This window comes from Macrobrachium nipponense, chromosome 31 (assembly GCF_015104395.2).
Source record: "Macrobrachium nipponense isolate FS-2020 chromosome 31, ASM1510439v2, whole genome shotgun sequence".
Classification (NCBI taxonomy): Eukaryota; Metazoa; Arthropoda; class Malacostraca; order Decapoda; family Palaemonidae; genus Macrobrachium; species Macrobrachium nipponense.
In genome coordinates this window covers 11,812,200-11,834,758 of record NC_061093.1, presented here as the reverse complement: position 1 = coordinate 11,834,758, position 22,559 = coordinate 11,812,200, and the positions used below count along the sequence as shown (strand labels likewise).

General features: G+C 44.9%; 1 protein-coding gene across 1 annotated transcript in view; it reads right to left on the bottom strand.

Moving 5' to 3' along the window:
- Positions 1-22,559, bottom strand: part of LOC135206633 (DNA damage-regulated autophagy modulator protein 2-like) — a gene marked incomplete at its 5' end in the record, with an annotated part of 141,962 nt that overhangs the window by 90,616 nt on the left and 28,787 nt on the right. The window contains 2 exon segments of the mRNA XM_064237974.1: positions 9,525-9,663; positions 9,865-10,091. Of these exon segments, the coding sequence (XP_064094044.1) occupies positions 9,525-9,663; positions 9,865-10,091 (366 nt within the window).

The following is a 22,559-nucleotide window of genomic DNA, read 5'->3' as shown; positions in this document are numbered from 1 at the left end:
CTCCCCCCCTCTGTAGCCATTGCCATGTGTCCTCACTGGCTAGTTCTTTAGTCTGTCTCATGTATTGTCCGTGGATTGGTTTGTTGTGCCAGTCCTCTAATCTGTCTGGTCATTCTCCTGTCTCTGTATATTTCTGGGTCTTCGTCTACTTTTATTAGTCCTTCTTCCCATGCACTCTTTAGCCACTCGTCTTCACTGGTTTTCAGATATTGCCCAGTGCTCTGTTCTCGATGTTGACGCAGTCCTCTATGCTTAGTAGTCCTCTCCCTCCTTCCTTTTGTGTTATGTATAGTCTGTCCGTATTTGCTATTGGGGTGTAGTGCTTTGTGTATTGTCATATGTTTCCTGGTTTTCTGATCTATGCTGTGGAGTTCTGCCTTCGTCCATTCACTATTTCCTGCGCTGTATCTGATTACTAGCACTGCCCATGTGTTTATGGCTTTTATCATATTTCTGGCGTTGAATTTTGACTTGAGTATCGCCTTGAATCTCTGCATATATTCTCTCCTGATCGTGTCCTTCATCTCTTGGTGTTTTATATCCCATCCTTCCATTATTCCAGGTATTTGTATCCTGTCTCATCTATGTGTTTGATGTTGCTCCCATCTGGTAGCTTTATCCCTTCAGTTCTTGTTACTTATTATTATTATTATTTTTTTTTTTTTTTTTTTTTTTTTTTTTTTTTTTTTTTTTTTTTTTTTTTTTTTTTGCTCTATCACAGTTCTCCAATTCGACTGGGTGGTATGTTTATAGTGTGGGGTTGTCCGGGTTGCATCCTGCCTCCTTAGGAGTCCCATCACTTTTCTTACTATGTGTGCCGTTTCTAGGATCGCACTCTTCTGCATGAGTCCTGGAGCTACTTCAGCCTCTAGTTTTTCTAGATTCCTTTTCAGGGATCTTGGGATCGTGCCTAGTGCTCCTATGATTATGGGTACAATTTCCACTGGCATATCCCATATCCTTCTTATTTCTATTTTCAGATCTGATACTTATTTTACCATTTTTTGTTTTTTTCCCTCTCTTTCTCTTCGACTCTTGTATCCCCATGGTATTGCGACATCAGAGTGATACTTTCTTCTTGACTTTGTCAATCAACGTCCACGTCTGGTCTATTTGCACGTATCACCCTATCTGTTCTGATTACCATAAGTTCCCAGAGGATCTTTGCCTGATCGTTTTCTATCACTCCCTCAGGTTGGTGCTCGTACCACTTATTTCTGCAAGGTCAGCTGATGTTTTTTGCACAGGCTCCAGTGGAGGGCTTTTGCCACTGAATCATGCCTCTTTTTGTACTGGTTCTGTGCAAGTGCCGGCATTCGCTTGCTATGTGGTTTATGGTTGCATTTTCGTATTGCACTTCCTACATATGGGAGAGATGTATTTCCGTCTATCGTTCTTTGAACATATCTGGTTCTTAGGGCCTGATCTTGTGCCACTGTTATCATTCCTTCAGTTTCCTTCTTTACGCTCTCCCCTATGAAGCCATTGCCATGTGTCATCGCTGGCTAGTTCTTTAGACTGTCTCATGTATTGTCCGTGCATTGGTTTGTTGTGCCAGTCCTCTGTTCTGTCTGTCATTCTCCTGTCTCTGTATATTTCTGGGTCTTCGTCTACTTTTATTAGTCCTTCTTCCCATGCACTCTTTAGCCACTCGTCTTCACTGGTTTTCAGATATTGCCCCAGTGCTCTGTTCTCGATGTTGACGCATTCCTCTATACTTAGTAGTCCTTCTCCCTCCTTCCTTTCGTGTTATGTATAGTCTGTCCGTATTTGCTCTTGGGTGTAGTGCTTTGTGTATTGTCATATGTTTCCTGGTTTTCTGATCTATGCTGCGGAGTTCTGCCTTCCTCCATTCCACTATTCCTGCGCTGTATCCGATTACAGGCACTGCCCATGTGTTTATGGCTTTTTATCATATTTCCGGCGTGAGTTTTGACTTGAGTATCGCCTTGAGTCTCTGCATATATTCTTTCCTGATCGTGTCCTTCATCTCTTGGTGTTTTTATATCCCCTCCTTCCATTATTCCCAGGTATTTGTATCCTGTCTCATCTATGTGTTCGATGTTGCTCCCATCTGGTAGCTTTGTCCCTTCAGTTCTCGTTACTTTGCCTTTTTTGTATGTTGACTAAGGCGCATTTTCTATTCCAAACTCCATCCTGATGTCCCCAGATACAATCCTTACAGTCTGGATTAGGGTATCTATTATTATTATTATTATTATTATTATTATTTGAAAATATTAATAAACATAGTAGATGTACCATAAAAATTCTCCTCATCATCAGTAGGAGAGAGAGAGAGAGAGAGAGGAGAGAGAGAGAGAGAGAGAGAGAGAGAGAGAATTATTATTTAGATTATTTATGTTATTTAATTTATACATAAAAGCTTGAAAATTATATATTACATAAAAAAAAATGATATTGTTATGTTACAATAAAGTTTCATACATACTTACCTGGCAGATATTACATAGCTAAGACCCCCGTCGTCCCCGACAGAAATTCAAATTTCGCGCCACTCGCTACAGGTAGGTCAGGTGATCTACCGGCCTGCCCTGGGCGGCAGGACTAGGAACCATTCCCGTTTTCTATCATATTTTCTCTCTTCCACCTGTCTCCTGCGGGGAGGTTGGGTGGGCCATTAATCGTATATATCTGCCAGGTAAGTATGTATGAAACTTTATTGTAACATAACAATATCATTTTCATACAATCAACTTACCTGTCAGATATATACATAGCTGATTGGCACCCTTTGGTGGAGGGTAAGAGACAGCTACTTATGGAATAGACAGGTAAACAACATATGTTGTAGGTATAAATAAAACCTTGGTTCCTACCTGATAGGTGGTAGACTTCGTGGGTGTTTGCCCAGTAGTCTGCATCACCTCAAGAAACTTTAGCGAGATATATGATCTATGGCCAAGAGTTCTTGTGGGTCTGCCGATGGGGTCTTATCCGCTTACTCGGCAGAGCCTGAAAGGACTTTGTCAATGGGTGCTGATCCACTTATATGACAATACACCTTATGAAGGAGCATACAACCAATCCCGACCACCTGATCCTAACCAAATGTTAGAAATAAAGATTGTTCCGAGTTATCCCCGAACTCTTCACAACAACCATAACTCAAAAAGCACAATACGCACACATACATAATTTTTCAAAAAAAAAAAAAAAAAAAAAATTTATACTCATCTAATTAGATATCACAAGAGTTTCTTACTGAACAACAGAGACGGCCGCCCGTGCAGCACCAAGTCCTTTTTGTTAGAAGAGACTCTAGAACATATCTAAAAAGAAGGTAAGTATATATTTAAGGATTGGTGTTGGCTCCCATACCCAGGATCGTATCCGCCGATACGAAAGGACCCAGAGAAAAACATTTCTCATAGGTCACACAACGTCTTTCAAGTAATGAGATGCAAATACTGAGTTGCATCTCCAAAATGTCGTATCTATGATGTTTTTAAGCGACATATTCTTTTGAAACGAGAGAGACGTCGCTACTGCTCTCACTTCATGAGCTTTCACTCTTAACAGTCGGAACTGTTCGTCAGGACAGATCTTATGCGCGTCTGTAATGACGTTTCTCACAAAGAATGCAAGAGCATTCTTGGACATCAGTCTTGTGGGGTCTTTTACCGCGCACCAAAGACCTTGCCTAGAGCCTCCCATCTGGTGCTTTCTCTGAAGGTAGAATTTCAGAGCTCTTACAGGACATAGAGACCTCTCTGCTTCTCTGCCTATGAGACTCGATAAGCCTTTAACTTCGAATGACTTAGGCCAGGGATTCGTGGGATTCTCGTTTTTAGCTAAAAACAGGGTTTTAAACGAGCAAATAGCTGAGTCTCCCTTGAATCCTACTTTATCCTGCAGAGCATGTAATTCACTAATTCTCTTTGCCGTAGCTAAAGATAATAGGAATAGGCATTTCCTGGTGATGTCTCGAAACGACGCCAGATGAGGAGGTTCGAACCTTTCGGATGACAGGAACTTGAGTACCACGTCTAGGTTCCAGTTAGGAGGGACCAGTTTCCTTAGACTTTGAAGTCTCAAAGGACCTTATGAGATCATGGAGATCCTTGTTATCTGCCAGATCTAATCCTCTATTCCTGAAGACTGCCGAAAGCATACTTCTGTATCCCTTTATTGTGGATACAGCTAGATGAGATTCTTCTCTCAGGAATAGAAGGAAATCCGCAATTTCCGCTACAGAGGTAGTGGAGGGAGGACAAACTTCTTAGTTCTGCACCACCTTCTAAAAACCTCCCACTTGGACTGATATACTTGTGTAGTGGAGGTTCTGCGGGCTCTCGCGGATCGCGCTTGCAGCTTTACGAAAAAACCCTCTCGCTCTGATGAGTCTTTCGATAGTTGAAAGGCAGTCAGAGCGAGAGCGGGGAGGTTTTGATGATACCTCTGGAAGTGTGGCTGTTTGAGAAGATCCATCCTTCTTGGGAGGGATCTGGGAAAATCTACGATCCACTCCACCACCTCCGTGAACCAGTCTTGAGCCGGCCAAAAGGGGGCTATCAACGTCATCCTCGTCCCCTTTGAAGCCACAAACTTTTTCAGCACTAGTCCCAGGATTTTGAACGGAGGAAAAGCGTAGACGTCTACGTGAGACCAGTCTAGCAGGAAGGCGTCTACCATCAGAGCTCTGGGGTCTTCCACAACCGAGCAAAAGACTGCCAGCCTTTTGGAGATGAACGTGGCGAAGAGATCACATGAGGAGTCCCCCACAGAGACCATAGATCTTGACACATATCTTCGTGTAGGGTCCACTCTGTGTGAAGGACCTGGTTCCTCCTGCTGAGCCTGTCCGCCCTCACATTCCTTTCTCCCTGAACGAACCTTGTAAGTAGGGAGATGTTCCTCTGAGACGTCCAAAGTAAAAGATCTTTTGTAAGTTCGTAAAGGAACAAGGAGTGAGTCCCTCCTTGTTTCCGAATGTAGGCAAGTGCTGTGGTGTTGTCCACATTTACTTGAACTATTTGTTCGAAACAAGAGGTTTCTAGACTCTTCAGAGCCAGATGTATGGCGAAGAGCTCTTTGCAGTTTATGTGCCAAGACACCTGTGCTGCTTCCCAGGTGCCTGACACTTCCTTCGAGCCTAATGTTGCTCCCCAACCTTTCTCCGACGCGTCGGAGTACAACACTAGGTCTGGGTTCTGGATTTTTAGAGAGATTCCTTTGTTCTCCTTCAGAGGGGGCAACCACCATTCCAAGTGCGGTTTCATCTCCACTGGAATGGAAAGGCGTCAGAAAGATGTCCGGTCTTCCAACTCCAAGACCTCTTGAGGAAGAATTGAAAGCGGATGTAAATGAAGTCTTCCTAGTGGGAAGAACTGTTCGAGCGAGGAAAGGGTCCCTAGAAGGCTCAGCCATTCCCTCGCCGACGTCTGTTCCTTCTCTAAGAAGAGAGAGACTTTCTGCAAACCTTTTGCGATTCTCTCTTGCGAAGGAAATACTCGAAAACCCCGAGAATCCATCTGAATCCCCAGATAGACTAAGTTCTGTCTGGGGTCAGCTGTGACTTCTCGAGGTTTACGAGTAATCCCAACGATCTGATCAGGTTTAATGTCAACGTAAGGTCCTCCAAGCACTGTCTCTCTGATCTGGCCCTGATGAGCCAGTCGTCCAGATACAGAGAGATATTTACCCCTTTGAGGTGAAGAAACCTCGCCACATTCTTCATCAGGCTTGTGAAGACCTGAGGAGCTGTGGAAAGGCCGAAACACAAGGCTCTGAACTGAAAGATCCTTCCCCCCGTCATGAAACGGAGGTACTTCTTCGATGAAGGGTGGATCGGGACGTGAAAATAGGCGTCCTGGAGATCCAGAGACACCATCCAATCTCCTTGTCGCAAGAACTGAGGCAGAAGTCTCCATCGAGAACTTCTCCTTCTGAACAAATTTGTTCAGAGAGCTGACGTCTAGTACTGGTCTCCAGCCTCCCGAGGCTTTCACAACCAGAAAAAGGCAATTGTAAAACCCCAGGGAGCTTTGATCCAGTACTAGTTCTATCGCTCTCTTGTCCCACATCTGATCCACCATCGATCGAAGAGTATCTCTCAGCACAGGATCCTTGTACTTGGCTGTTAGTTCCCTCGGTTCGTTGGACGTTAGGGTGGAGGAGTGTCCAGGAAAGGGATACGATATCCCTTCCTTATTACAGACATTGATGAAGCGTCTGTATTTATACGTGCCCAGGCTTCTACAAATCCCAAGAGCCTGGCACCTACTGGTGCTTGGAGGAGAGAAGCATCACTTTCCCTTTTTAAAGGGACGAAAGGCAGACCTACCTCTCTTCTCAGGGGCCTTCCTTCTTGCGGGAGCTCTGGAGGTCGGGCCATCTCGAAAGGGCTGAACTGGTGTACTCGGTCCTTTCTTTTCCGTTGCAGTAGCAGGTTTCTTCTTCCTAGCTGACTGGGTAAGAAGGTCTTGAGTCGCCTTCTCAGTTAATGAACGAGAAATGTCCCTCACTAACTGAGAAGGGAACAAAAAGTCTGACAACGGAGAGTACAGTAGCGCTGCCCTTTGAGAGTGGGAGACCGCTTTCGTCAAAAAGGCACTAAAGACTGTCCCTTCTTTTTCTTAAAGAAGACCTGCTCCAAATAAAGAGGAGATCTCAATCGAGCCATCCTGTACCGCTTTGTCTATACAAGACAAAATACACAGAAGGACTTCTGGTTCGAGTCCTTCAGAATCATGGGCTTTCTTGGACATCACCCCAAGGGACCAATCTAAGAAGTTGAAAACTTCTAATACATGGAAGAGTCCCTTGAGGAGATGATCCAGTTCTGAAATGCCCCAAGTTATACGGGCAGAGTTCAAACTTTGTCTTCGTGAAGCGTCGACTAAGGTCGAAAAGTCCGCTTCTGTCGAAGACGGAAGAGAAATGCCCATATTCTCTCCCGTCTGATACCAAATGCCTCGTTTACCAGCTAGTCTCGCTGGGGGCATGCAAAGACTGTTCTGACCAACTCCTTCAACTTCATCCATGAGTTTTAAGGACTGAAGAGCCCTCTTCATCGAAATGGCGGGCTTCATTCTAAGAAAAGACGAAGACTTCTTCGTCTTTGCGCTCGAGAAAAGAGAGCGCGGAGAAGGAGGAGCGGCAGGGGTCAAGTCGTCTCCATACTCTTCAAGAAGCAAGGCTGTCAAAACTTTATAGTTCGATAGTCCTTCTCTTCCCTGATACTCGTCTTCCGAGTTTACTTCTAACTCGGGGTCTATATGAGTCTCCGCTAACAAATCAGGACGTCTTTCCTCTGGGGGAGACAAACTCCTGATAGAGAAGGGTCTAAGGAATGATATTCCTTCCTCTTCAAAGCTTTAATAGAAGCTTCCTTCTTGGAAGGCGCCAACAGCCTAGGCTTCTCTCCATAAAAGGATGACGCCTCCCGCTTGGATGAACGCTTCTCATCCGCCAAGCGTCCTGGCTGACGCCTCCCCGCTTGTCTGGTTGACGTCTGGATTGACAGCCCTCGCGCCTGGAAGACGCTTCGCTCTCAACTGGCGTCCTAACTGGCGCCAATACCTTGGTTGGAGCCTCGCGCTTATAAGACGCTTTGAATGACGCTTCACGCCTATAAGACGCTTCACGTCTATCTGGCGTTACGTTTCTGCCGTAAGGTTCCCTCGATCTCGAAACCGAAGCCTCTGCGGTATGCTTGGAAGCTTCACGTCTGCATGACGCCTCTCGATTTGCAGGGGAGAGAGGACGAGTCTTCTTGATTGGAAGCGAAACGTCCTTCTTACGAGGAGGATCCCTCGCTAACACTCCCACCAAAGAGGCTAGCTGTTCCTGCACCGCCATGAGAATCTTCCTGGAAGTTTCTCCCACGTCATCTTCAATCGGGGGAGAAGTAGCAGGAAAGCATTCTGCTGCGTCCCACGTAGGGTGACGCTGACGCCACCTTCGCCTTTTTAAAAGACGAGGGAGCTTCATCTGAGAAGTGCTCCGGCTCGAATCCAATTCAGGTTCTCTCAAATGCCGTTTCAGAGGCCTAGAGAGATCCGAATCCTTCCACCCTCGTTTAGGTGAGGGAGAGGGAGAGGATGAGAAACACTCTCGCAGGACGCTTTTTCTAAAGCGTCCCTGAGCAGCCTGCATCGAAACAGAGCCTGCTGAAGGGACGTCTGACCGTTGGGGATTCCCCACGACCTCCTTAAGGCTTTCGACTTTCCTTCTCCTCTGGGCATGGGAGCTTGGAAGAGGTCTAGGCCTGGGAGCGTCGCAGGGACGATCAAACGCCCCCTCCACAACACTGGGAGAACTCACTTCACTGTACCGTTCACTTTCACTAGCCATTACCTTGTAAGTCCGCTATTTTGGACTTCATCTGATGAATCGTAGCCTTCAGATCGGCGATTTCCGAGGCCGATTCAGAAAGTAAAGCTTGAGAATTTGACATATAGGGAGAATCCAACTCATCAGGATTAGAAATAGGATCAATAAAAGGCTCCATATGCCTTGTACTCACACCTTTCAAACGTCTAACCCTATCCCTCTCTAACTTCTTCAAATAAGAAGTTAAAGTCTCCACTCTTCTGCATTTAATCCCTCACATTCATGACAGGTATTAGTAGAAGAACACTGAAACCCCCTACATTTACGACATACAGTGTGAGGATCAACCGAAGCTTTCGGTATCCTCACCCTGCAGCCTACATTCACACATTCTCACACTCACATTTGAATCAGACATACTGAGAAAAATCCAAAAAGCAAGTCCAAAATCAGTCCACAGTAGCGAATGCCAAAAAACACGATCCAGATACGTCGCCAAAAAGCCGAGAAACGATGATCAAAGGATGAAATAAGAATCTAAGTCAGGAGGTAATAACAACAATGTTGATACCACCGGCGACAGAGAAAATATGATAGAAAACGGGAATGGTTCCTAGTCCTGGCCGCCCAGGGCAGGCCGGTAGATCACCTGACCTACCTGTAGCGAGTGGCGCGAAATTTGAATTTCTGTCGGGACGACGGAGTCTTAGCTATGTATATATCCCCTGACAGGTAAGTTGATTGTATGAAATTAAACAAACACTTTTGCAATGTTTCTCACTAATAGAAATGAGAAGTTCTTAATCAATTTGTATTTTTCATAGCTAACAAACCTGAGGTCTTAACATTACGATAAATGTCTGGAGCCAGCTAGAAACCGGTTAAAAACATTAAAAATTTGTATATACATCTTAGCTTAATCTATCCAAGTACAAATAGTCTAAAACTAAAAAACTTGTAAATTACAGCTGAACGCAGAACTAAACATGCATACTGAATTTACAAGGGTGTGCATTTTATCAACTGCTTTCACAGCACTAAAAATCCATACAAATATCACAAGAACTCTGATATTCTCCTTCCAACTTACTCCTATTTATGCCATACACAATGTAGTAACTACTAATCACTGATAGGCTGAAAACATTTCTTACATGTAAAAATATAAAAACTCCCTATCTGTAATCACTGATAAACATTTCAACAAACTACATAAAGTACAATACCATTAAATTGTGAATGTGCTATACTAGCACATACACATCCAGCTAGGAAGCATATCGAAGCGACAGTTGCCAGACTAAGTCGTACATGAGCCATGGCCAAGCTATTTACCAAAGGATGAGTTTGGTACGAACACAGAGCCTACAAGAGAAAAATTCAATTAAAATCACAAGATTAATATAAATAAAATCAGTTTAGCTTTACCTTGCTGTAGAGAGCTGCTTAAATCTATTGGACATTTAAATATTTACCAATGCATTTGATGAGTTACACTTTTAGTATAGCAATAATATCAACCACAATACCAAATGAAATGTGAGGCAAATGGGTATTTGCCCTTACCTGAACCCAAAGATATCCAGTCCCTAGACCAAAGGCCATAAGTGCCCCTGTGATATGAACATAAAAAACATTTGTCTCTTGAAAATTTGCAACAACTGATATGCCAAGTGCTGCAACTGAGCCCACAAATAGGCCTATGCGGTTTAGGCGTACAATGTGAGACGAGGACGAGTGGTTATGGTACAACTCAGCAATCTGCCTATATCTAACGTAGATGGTTACAAGAACTGAAAAATACATGAGGCAAAATTAATATATTTCAGAATACATGAATTTTCATAAAATTTATTATCTGGATACCTTATGTTAAAGATAACTTACATATATCTCCCCTCACCTATCGAGTGGAGATATAGTATACAATGCTATCGTTAACAATAGGTAAGATTCATTCCAAATGAAATCTTTTCATAGACAAACTATACTCTGCAAGAGCCTACCACTTTGGTAAATTATAGAAATGATATTGTTATGATACAATAAAGTTTTATACATACTTACCTGGCAGATAAGTATATACTTAGCTTCAGACTCCGTCGTCCCGACAGAAATTCAAATTTCGCGGCACACGCTACAGGTAGGTCAGGTGATCTACCGCCCTGCCGCTGGGTGGCAGGAATAGGAACCATTTCCGTTCCTAATCAGATTTTCTCTCTTCCACCTGTCTCCTGCGGGGAGGCTGGGTGGGCCATTTATCGTATATATCTGCCAGGTAAGTATGTATAAAACTTTATTGTATCATAACAATATCATTTTTATACATTCAACTTCCCTGTCAGATATATACTTAGCTGATTGGCACCAATTGGTGGTGGGTAAGAGACAGCTATTTACTGAATAGACAGGTAAACAACATACGTTGTAGGTAATAAATAAAACCTTGGTTCCTACTTGTTTAGGTGGAAGACTTCATGGCTACTGCTTAGGAGTCTGCTTCGCCTCAAGAGCCTCAGCGAGGATGTGACCTATGGCTAAGAGTTCTTGTGGGTCTGTCGATGGGGACTTATCCACTTACTCGACAGATCCTGATGGCATTGTCAATGGGTCTTATCCACTTACATGACAACACACCTTGCCTGGTGGCATAATTAAGGAGCACAAACTCCTTTCAAACAACCCTAAAAAACTCGATGTTAAATAAAATTTAACTCTAGTTAAGGATCAGTATCGGCTCCCTATCCCAGCAACGTATCCGCTTTGTGCCTGGATGGCGCCTCGCGCCTAGCTAGTGCCTTGCGCCTGGCTGGAGCATCAATCCTGGCTGGCGCTTCTGGCATTTTTGGCACCTGGTGCCCGGCTGGCGCTTCTGGCGCCTCGCGCATAGCTGGCACCTCCCCACTTGCTGGAGCTTCAAGCCTGGCTGGAGTCTCGAGGCTGGCTGGCAATGTCCACATCGGACACTCTCACCTGTCCGATCTGTTCGCCTCTGGCGCATTTGCGCCAGGTTGGAGGCCCGCTCCTTCTCCGCATCAGACAATAAACGCGCTCATCTGAGCTGTCTGCCTCTGGCGTTTTTTCGCCTGTTTGGCACTTGGCGCCTGGCTGGCGCTTCGTTGCCCGAGGATCCTGAACAAACCACAATAGTTTGTCAGGAGACTGGAGAAGGGTGGAAGGAACTCTGGCCTAGGACGAGGGGAGGCGCTTGTAGCCAGTTACATCCAGTAGATGATAGGATATCTTAACAGGACGAGAGAGAAGAGTCTTCCTCCGAGGAGGATCCTTCGTGAGTACTTCCGTTGCTAACGAGATCTATTCCTGCCTGTTGAGGAGGTTTCTCGTTGCAGAATCTTCCCTCTCCTTGCGCGAAGGAGGGGAAGGAGCCTGGAAGTCGAAGAAGACTCCAAGCCGAAAGTGGGCGAACCCAGGGCTTTCTTGGCTCTTATCGTGTCCCTCTGAGTACCTTCTGGGAAGCGCTTCGAGCCCTCATCGCACCCCAAAGACTCTGTAGGCAGACGTTAAGCCATTTCTTCTGCTGAAGATAAAACTTACGTATCCTGCCTGGGCAAAGAGACCCTTCTATCTCTTCCCGTATCAATTGGGAAAGTCCCTTGACTTCAAAGCTCTGAGCCAGGATTAGAAGGGTTTTAGTTCTTTGCCAGACATACTATGCTGGCAAGAACCAATCGCCGAGTCTCCATTGAATCTGATGCGAGATTCCAATACATAAAAATTCACTTGTCCTCTTGGTAGTTGGTAGGGCCAAGAGAAAAAATGAATTTCCTCATAAAATTTCTAAAAGAAGCTTGATGAGGAGAGGTTCCAACTTGTCGGAACACGGAATCTGTGGGCCACGAAAAGATCCCAACTCGAAGTACATGATGTCCTACTCTTGGTCGTATTGAGGTATCGTATAAGATCCCGAAGACCTTATTCCTCTGCTATCTCTAAGTCCCTTTGTAGAGACAGAGTATAGCCTGTACTGTATTCTTTAATAGCAGATATATACAAGGGTGATTCTTCTCTCAGAAAGGAAGAAACCGCCATGTGGGTCACAGAGGTATCGGAAGAGGACAGTTTCCTCATTCAACCCAGCACGATCTGCAGCACTTCTTTGTCTTGGCCATGACACTTGTCATTCACCTTGAAAAATCCTCTCATTCATGTCAACTTCTCGTCAGTCTGCCTGCAGACAGACTCAGAGTGGAGAGGTTCTTGAGGTCGGTTTCTAAGTGAGGCAGATGGAGTAGACCGACTATCTTGGGAAAGCCTTTAGAAAGTGCTGTAAGAAGGACGTGACCTCTGTGAATCCAGCCTCTCGAAGGCCAAAATAAAATGGGGCAAAAAGCATCATCCTCTCTTCCTCTGACGCCAGTAATTATCTTAATACATCTGTTAAGAATTTATATATAGGGAAAAAAGACTAATGTTTATTCCCCTTTCGAACTAAAGGATGGCGTATACTGCTACCGCTCTTGGATCGAGAATAAGGAAGCAGTATAGAGGAAACCTCTTCGTCTTCAACATTGCGAAGAGATCTATGAAGAAGACGTCTCATAGGTTTCCACAACTCTCTTTCCACCAACTAAGATTAGACAGATGTCAATAGTTATTATCGTCGATCAAGAAGGTTCTCACGGATGTGCAACAACGTGCAGCGAACCTCTTAAGGATCATTACGTTCTGTCTGTGTTCCAAACAGGTTCGCTCTTGTTAACGCGAACAGGGGCAAAAAAAGAGATTCTCGATGCTCCTTGAGATATGAGAGAGCTGTGGAATTGGCCTAATTGATTTAAAAAATCATTTTGTCCCTCCCTGGGATCGAAGCCCCGTCCAGTTAGATGGGGAACGAAATCAGGAACGAACCGTGACGTTACCGAGCCTGCTGTCAGAGAGGCTACTGAACCCTTCGATTAACAACTCGCTATATCGAGAAATTATCAAGTCCACAAAATTGCTTGCAATTCTTTAGACTATGTGCCAGAACATCTGTACCTTTGTCATGGTACCCGGCACCCTCTCATATGTTATTTCCGTTTCTTGGTAGGAAAAACTTTATAGGTGTAATGTAGTCCATTTCCGGGAAACCAAAACTTGCTGCCAACGGAAGGAAGAAAATGGTTCCCATCAGACTCATCCATCTTCTCACTGAGCATGCTCCGTTCTCTAATAAGGCTATGCTTTCGTAAGCATGAGAGCATTATATAATATAGTGCTCTGCCGCGTTAGAATCGTCCATAATTCTGTTACATTGCGGTAAACAGCACTGAAAGGTTGCAAGAAATCTTTCTATTGAAAGCTTCTTAGCAAAACGCAGACAATGTTATTCATGTTTGCCTACAAATCCCCTCAATTCGAGGCTAAGTCCGTGATTGTAGGGGAGAGATACGGTTAACCAGTAAATCCCGTAGGAGAGAGAGATGTAACCAACCGCTCATGACCGAGAACTAGATGGTACTGTGTTGGTCTACACTACAGTGACAGCAGTCTATGTTCGCTGTCTCGCCGCATTCTTCCTGAGTTACCAGCTACTCCATTCAATGAAGGAATATGATAAAACTATTATCGAGCCAAAGGAAGTTCTCAAAAATGCATATTTAAGCGAAACAACCTTCATTACATACAGAAGCTGAGTCGGTGTTGTCGTAACAATCCCTTTAAGCGTAGTCCTTACCTAGGAAACTCCTGGAAGGATACAGGGAATTCAGTTGCCAACCATAGAGGTAACTACAGTATGCGCATATGACTTGACCATACAGTAGTCTCATACACCAAATTCTTTACTACATTCTTTCCTCGCCGAGGCAGAGAGAGAATGGAAAATTTACTATCTTCGTTCTTTTAGTCAATAGATAGAATTAGTATTAGCCGAAGGAGATCCCAAGTGAGAACCGAGGATCGAAGAGAATCTCTCAAGCTTCCTATTCTCTTGGACATAAGACTTAAAGGACGTAGTCTACGCGTCTATTACCAGGAAGAGCCTCTAATCAATGAATGAGAGCTCCTCCGAATCTTGTCGTAGAGAGCTTATATGCTACGCGATAAGATTGTATTTGAGATCTTTGTCAATGAGAAACTAACCCATTAAGAATACAAAGAGTATACATTTTTTGTCAATTAAGTGTTATGCACTTACTTGACAATACGTATAATATCTCTCTAAGGAAGGAAGTTAATCCCCGGAACTCGTTAAGTCTCCGTGATTCCAGGAAATCGCGGATGGGGAGAGAATTCCTGTTCAGATCTTGAGCTTACGGAAGGAAGATTGATGTTCCCTTTCCGCAGTCCTTCCCGAACGCCGAATAGATGAGATTCTTATTAAGAAAACTCCCGTAGCTCTTGCCTCGTCATAATGAGGGAAGAGTATGAATGAAGGAGAGAGTCCACGCTGAGAGGAACTGCCTGTTACAGCAGTCCTCTGAATATTGGAGAAGGGCTTCTCTCAGTATCAGAATCATCCTTAAAAAACAAAAAGCGAACGGCCGCCTGTGCGACATCTTGCCGCCTTTGCCGAGAAAGGAGGCTGATCCTGCTAAAAACTAATAAGAGGAGCCCGCTTGGCTGACCTCTCTCTCATAAGGCGATTCGGGATATCCTGGCGCCTCGCGCCTGGAAGTTCATCTTGCCTGGAAGGCGCCTCTCGCCTGGCTGGTGCTTCTCGCCAAATAGGCTCTTCTAGATCTGAAGTAGATAACTCATCTTGAGGAGCTTGTTGTCTGCTTGAAAGCAGAACACTTCCAGGTGGAGGAGGAAGATTGGACACACCTTCACGCTTCTTGGAAGATTGCGGATCAGCAGACAGGAACTCTGGCGCCTCGCGCCTGAAGGAAGGAACTCTGGCGCCTCGCGCCTGGCTGCTGGAACGTGGCTTGCGCCTGGGTTTTGCTGGAAACGTGGGCTTGTTTGACCTGGGCTGGCGCTTCTCGCCTGGCTGGCGCCTCACGCCGGTTGGCTCCTGGCTCCTGGCTGGTGCCTCGCGCCTGGCTGGAACCTCGCTCCTGCCTGGCGCTCAGGGTTCTCTTAGTTTCTTTCAAAGTGGGAGTTTTCCAACTTCTTTCCAGAGAACGCGATAGATCGTCCGAACTCCAAACATGTCCATTCTTTGTCTTTTTGGATGTAAGATGAAGAATCGGACGAAGAGACGCACTTTTTAAGGATACCTTTGCAATGGTGATCATTGGCAGTCTGGGATGCTCCAGATCCTACCGAGGGGACGCCTGATCGGTGGGGATTCTCCGTAACCTCCGTAAGGCTTTCGACATTCCTTCTCCTCTGGGCCTGGGAGCTTGGAAGAGGTCTAGGCCTGGGAGCGAGACAGATCCAATCAGACGCACCCTCCACTGCACTGGGAACACTATATTCACTTCTTACCTTTTTAAGGGCTCGCATTTTGAGCTCCCTCCATTTATTCTTCAAATTTGCAAAAGATGAATTTGTAGTTTCTGTGAGGTAAGAAGGTGATGAGGATGCTACAAACTACTAGTACTGTAATACCCTTAACTGCTCGTTAGCACGAGACTTATTAAAGCTTCTAAAGGAAGCGTTTCTAGTCATATGCTTTTCTGACTTCCTTAAGTAGGAAGTTAGAGAGTTTTAAACACTTCTTACACGTATTAGTGAATAGATATTATTTGCCTTTATTGCAAAATATGAGTGTCTACCGAAAAATTCAGCAGTTTCACGTAAAATTTTCTTCGAAAATTCGAAGCCAAATTCATTAAAAAGTTAATAAAAGCGTATGCCAAACCAAAGACCCAGTACTTCCCTGCAAAAGACAGCCCAGAAGATTGATGGCGATGAAAAACGAAAATCAAGTCAGGAGGTACCAACAACGCTGTTGACAGTACCGCGACAGAGAAAATCTGATTAGAAACGGGAATGGTTCCTATTCCTGCCACCCAGCGCCCAGGGCGGTAGATCACCTGACCTACCTGTAGCGTGTGCCACGAAATTTTGAATTTCTGTCGGGACGACGGAGTCTAAAGTTGAGTATATATCTGACAGGGAAGTTGTATGTATAAAAATATCTTTTTCTTCCAGGGGGTAAGATATAGGCCTGAAGTACAACAAGACCTACTCACTTTGAAACTTTGCTCTTAAATTAATAAATCTGTATGCTTATCATCAGGTAAGGAGGAGATTTATCCATATAAAGGAATGGTGTGCTTACATGAAGTAAGTAATTTTTAAAATCAACATTTTACCTACAAACTCGTTATGTACTGTGATCATTAGTACAGTTCGGGGGGCCCATTTTGTGCAGTTATAAAGATAAAAACAAAACAAGAAAGCATTGAGCCAGTAGCCTGAGTGTATGTAAATCTTACCGAGTCTGAAGCAACTGCCTACCACACAACTAATGGCCTTAAATTTCATCCTATCTGACCAATTAGTTGAGAATTTAGAATTGTTGCAAGGGGAACAGTATATCGTAAGTATACCATATTAGACTAACTTTTTTATTTTTAAATGTATCAAAAAACTGTTGTGTGTCTAATGTCGCCATATTACTGATGGGAGATCGAGTGCCGTAGGCTAGGCTAAATCTAGCCTGCTAGACCTAGCCAACGGCAAGCATACTGGGTAGGCACAAAAAATTGTTGTTAATAGTAAAACACTGAAAACATGCCTAATTATTACAGTAAATTGTGTAACTACATAATGATAAAATATTCAAAATAAGCTAAATTATCAGTCTGTTATCACAAACTTACAAAAAATTGCTTACGATACATCAGCAGTTAGCCTGTCAGCCATTTGCAATGAGTGGATGTAAACAAAATCATAGCGCTGCCCTGGTGGCCTGTCGCGGTGACGCAAACATTGTTTATTTCTGGTAAATTTCATTCAATGTCCAAAATTTATTCCAATATGCTCACATTCTATTGCATTTCATGCATAGAATCATACATGTTTCCCTAAAAAAAAATAAAACTAAAAAACTATTTTCTTTCAAAAATAAATTGTTATAATGAACATATTAAATTGGTTTTTTTTCCTTCCACAAAATATCCTTGTAAAAAAAATTATGCTAATATACCAAATTTTGTAACTAAATTTGTATTTTTTTCTAACTAACAAACCTGAGGTCTTAAACATTTAGGATTTACTAGCGCCAAGCTGGAAACCGGTAGAATTAAAAAATTACACTTGTGAGATCCAGGGACTAATGGCATCTATACCAGGTCACGGGGCATGTATACCCAGAATGCCCACGGCTACCTGTGACCCATCAGTTATATTTCTAACCCAGTTTTAGACTGCGTAGAGGGGTGGTTCGAGGTGGGCCTTTAACTGTTAAGACCTCAGGTTTGTTAGTTATGAAAAATACAAATTAGTTACAAATTTGGTATTTGTTCATACACGAAACAAACCTTCGGTCTTAACATTAGGATAGACTTACTATTGGAGGGAGGTAAGTCTCTACAACTGACTGGGAGTTTGCCACCTTATCCATTTCCGAATATATAGGGAAATTCTAAGAGAATGGACAATGAACCTAGGACCAAAGATATAAGCGGATCTATTGGTTTCCTCCCACTGGGTGTAGATACCATTCTACTGTTTACTCTTGTCCCTTGCGACTGGATCCACCTTCACCCCTCTTTTCCTTATTATCCAGAGGGGTGTGTTGTTTGCTACTGAAAAGTATATCATCAGCTAATGATAGCTTCACAGTATGGCTGACCATCTCACCTGCATCTAGTCCGTTCCAGCACATGACGGTACTCTCCTTCATATTGCCCGTAGTTAAAGGAGTAGGAAGAAAGTAGTAAAGAAAAAAGACCAGTCATCCCATCATTCTACTTTCATACCTTCATCTTAGACTAGACGCAAACTGACCCGCCAGGGGCACTGGATGAACTATATCACTTGTTGGGTTGCCGCCACCACTGGACCCAAGGAAAAGGTGTCCAAGGATCTATGGGCAACAATCTTTCAAATAAAATGAGGTGAAAGTTGTTTGGCGCTTCCACACGCCAGCTTTCAGAATTTTATCCACAGACATGTTCTTCTTAATGCCAGGGAGCACTCACACCCCTGATGTCATGAGCTCTAGCTCCCACCTGGCTATCTGACCCTCTGTCTTCTGCAGTATAAGCATCTCTGATCGTCTCCCTTAGCCAAAATGATATTGTATTCTTGGACACTTCCTTCTTGTTCCGTCCTGTACTTACGAACAACCTCTGGCACCCCGGCCTGAGGTGCCTTGTTCTCTTTAAGTACTCCCTTAGTGCCCTGACGGGGCACAGGAGCATCTCAGCTTTTGTCGTTGTCTACAAAGTCTGCCAAGGAAGGTATGGTAAAGGAGTCGAATCTGCCGTCTACTATTGTTGGATTTTGGGTCTTTGCCACGAATTCTGGGGACAAACTCACACACCATTGATCTCCAACCTCTCGAGTGCTTTATGAGATATGAGAGGCCATGTAGCTCCCCCACCTTTTGGTTGAAGCCAGGGCCAATAAGAAGACTGTCTTCAGGGTCAGGCTCCTATCCGTGGACTGCCTTAGTGGTTCGTAGGGGGGTTTTGTGAGACTACTCAGTACCTTGGTCAGATCCCAATCTGGGGCTTTTAGCTCCTTGGTGGGCATGACTGTTCAAAGCTCCTCATCAGCATGGCCAACTCCTATGAAGACGACATGTCCACTCCTTTCATTCGTAAGACTGAGGGCTAGAGCAGCCCTGTACCCCTTCACTGCAGATACAGACATATGTTTTTCTGTTCTGAGATATATCAGAAAGTCTGCTAACTGCTGAATAGTGGTACCGAGTGGAGACACGTTCCCTCTACGACACCAATCACAGTATGCTGACCACTTTCCTTGGTATACTGTCGCAGATGATTTTCTGATTATTACCTGCCATCTGAGTTGCTGCTTTCTGCGAAAACCCTCGCTCTCGGAGGAGAATACTTGACAGTCTCCACCCGTGAAAGCGATAGGGACTTCACCGACTGGTGGTACCTCTCCACGTGAGGCTGACACAGAAGGTTGCTCCATGGAGGTAACTCTCTTGGCACATCTACTAGGAGTTCCAGTAGGTCTGGAAACCACTCTGCTTTCGGCCATAACGGGGCTACCAGGGTCATCTTGAGGTTCTGAGACCGCATTACCCTGTTCAGAACCTGACGGATTAGACAAAATGGAGGAAATGCGTACACGTCCAGATTGTCCCAGGGGTGTTGTAGCGCATCTTCTGCTACTGCCTCTGCGTCCGGACTACTGAACAATACACTTCCAACTTTTTGTTTGTACCTGGTTGCGAATAGGTCTATAATCGGTCCTTCCCACAACATGAGCATCCTGTCCACTACCTGTTGGTGTAGGGACCACTCCGTTCCCAGAATCTGATCCCTGCGGCTCAACTTGTCGGCCACTATGTTTCTTTTCCCAGAATATACCTGGCCTTGATGTCTATCCAGGTCTCTATAGCCCACTGGTGAAGTTGAACTGTCATCACTGTAAACTGCCGAGAAACTAAGCCTCCTTGCTTGTTTATATAAAGCTACTACTGTGGTGTTGTCTGACATCAATACCACTGAGTGTCCCTTTACTCTCTCCCTGAATTCTTGTAGAGCCAGGAAAGCTGCTTTCAACTCCAGCACGTTTATATGGAGTTCTCTGTCCTTGCAACTCCATTTTGCTGACACCATCAACTCCTCCATATGGGCTCCCCAGCCTTCTAGTGACGCATCCGAGAACAGCAAGAGGTCTGGGGAGGATTGTTGAAGGGGGACACCCACTGTCAGATTGTCGTCGTCCACCCACCACAGCAAGTCTTTCCTCACTTCTGCCGACAAGGGAATTTGCTCGTACGGGTGATCTACTGTTGGTGACCAAAACTCCTTCATCCTCCATTGTATGGGAACCGAAGGTGTAGCCTTCCTTGTAAGTACTAGCTTCTCCAGGGAGGTTAGGATTCCCAGCACCACCTGCCACTGTCTTGCTGGCTGTGTCTGCTTTCCCAGAAAGGCATTCACCACTTGTTTGCATTTCTCTACTCTTTGGTCTGTCGGGGAATACTTTGGCTTGTGTTGTGTCTATCACCATTCCCAGATATTCCAAACGTTGACTTGGATCTAGCTGCGACTTCTGCTGATTCACCACAATACCTAGCTCCGTGACAAAGCTGCAGGAGGGCCCGCCCTGTCCTGAGTAATTTCTCCCTGACTTTGCTATCACCAGCCAATCGTCCAGATATCTTATTAGCCATGATCCCCTGAGCATGAGCCCACGCCGACAGAGGGTGAACACTCTTGTAAAAACTTGAGGAGACGTTGTCAATCCGAAGCACAGGACCTTGAATTCGAAAGCTTTCCCTGCAAGACTGAAGCGGAGAAATTTCCTTGAAGACTGATGGACTGGTATCTGAAAGTATGCGTCCTTTAAATCGACTGTCAGCATAAAGTCTCCGATTCTGACTGCTTGTAGAACCGTTTCGGAGTTTCCATCTTGAAACTGGTTTTCCTTATAAACAGATTCAGCGTTGACAGGTCTATTACTGTCCTCCACTCCCCGTTGGCTTTGGGTACCAGGAAATCCTGCTGTAGAAGCCTTTTGTCGGACTGCATACTTGTTGCACAGCTCCTTTTTCCATCATCTTCTTCACTTCATCCTGCAGAATAGTGGCCTTCTGAGATTTGTGGGCATAAGTGACGTGGGGTAATGGTTGATCTGTCAGGGGCGGGGTTACCTCGAACGGAATCAAATACCCGATCCTGAGAACATCCACCACCACTGCTCTGCCCCTAGTTCCTGCCACACCTTCCAGTGATTTGCCAGGCAACCCCCCACTGGTGTGGCCGAGTGATGGGAGGCGCCCAATCCTATCTTCTTGAGCCTCTCCCTCTTCCCCTATTGCCCCTTCCTCTGTTGTTTTCTATTGTGAAAGGGCCGATGAGTTATCCTCTTTGGGGAAGAGGGTCTTGTGACTCTATTAGGGATGCTATGTCTCACTGTCTTCTTTCGGACATCTGCTGTTGTCTTCCCTCCAAAGGAGTAGTTTGACTGTTAGACGTTTTCCTAACTGCCTGTTGCACCAACCTATCGTTAGTGTCCATCCTTCTTCTATCTATCGCCTCTTCAGTATGACCTCTGGCAACAGTAGTTGCGATTCCAAGATATCCCCATTCCTCATTGCTAACAGGGAAGTCCAAATCCACATTGCGGCTTAGTCTAGCCAATGCTGCATCTCTCCTCATTAGCAGGATATTTGCCCAAACATTGGCACTTACGTTTGTCAGGTACGCAATCGCCTTGGACCCTGACTGTAGTAATCTAATGAACAATGGTTCATCCACTACTTTCCTTGTTGCTTCCGAGGATGCAATTTTCGCCACTGCTGTTGACCAAAGGTCTAACCAGGACGCAGCCTGAAAGACAGAAGCTGTTGCTTCTAACGTAGCAGCCTCTTGGTACGTCATCGAAGGGCACTCCATTTTAACCTGATCCAAGGTTAATCCAGGCCTTAACCTTGCAACATTAGGGTTCATTTGTCTAGACAGCAAAGGGACCTTCAGGTGTCGTATAATATTTCCTTTGTTTTATCATTGGAGGGGGAATAAATTTAAATGATCTATTAGATCTTAAGGAATTATCCCTCCCTGCAATCTTTGCGTTTACGTGTTGCAGGACCGATTCCGCATGACTCGAACAAGGCAATTCATACGACACCTTGGTATCCCTCTTTAGTCCAAACGCCATGTCAATTCCAGGAGGAAGCATACTGGCCGGTGTTTCTGTCTTCTCCGAAACAAGGCTATTGAATTGACGAATCAAATCAATAACCTCTGCATACGAGGCCAGAAACTCTTGGTTTTCTCCTTCCCTCCGGCTCTAGTGGTACCACTCTCCGTCACGAGGGATGTTGTCTCGCCTCTATCTTCTGACAGACGGCCCGGAATTCCACGGCCGCCTGCCCCTACGGCCGCGGTCTCTTTGATCTTTGCTGGCCGCTGTTGGCTCGATCCCAGATAGTCAGCAGGGGAACGAGAACGTCTCACTCTTTCTCTGCTCACGGATCTAGAGCGAGAATCTCGCTAGAATCTCCACGATGAAGGCTCCCTTAAGACAGAGGTAAGTTCGTCTCTATTAGCATTGGCAACGTTTTCGAGAGTCGGCGAGCCCGGCCTCGGCCTTCTATCCAGACGGACACTGGCTTCCACGAACGTATCCGCCGAGGTTGCCAACTCTCTATTTTTTGTACTTTTAATAGGAGCCTTATCGTCCTTCGTACGTATTTTGAAACGGCCTTACGG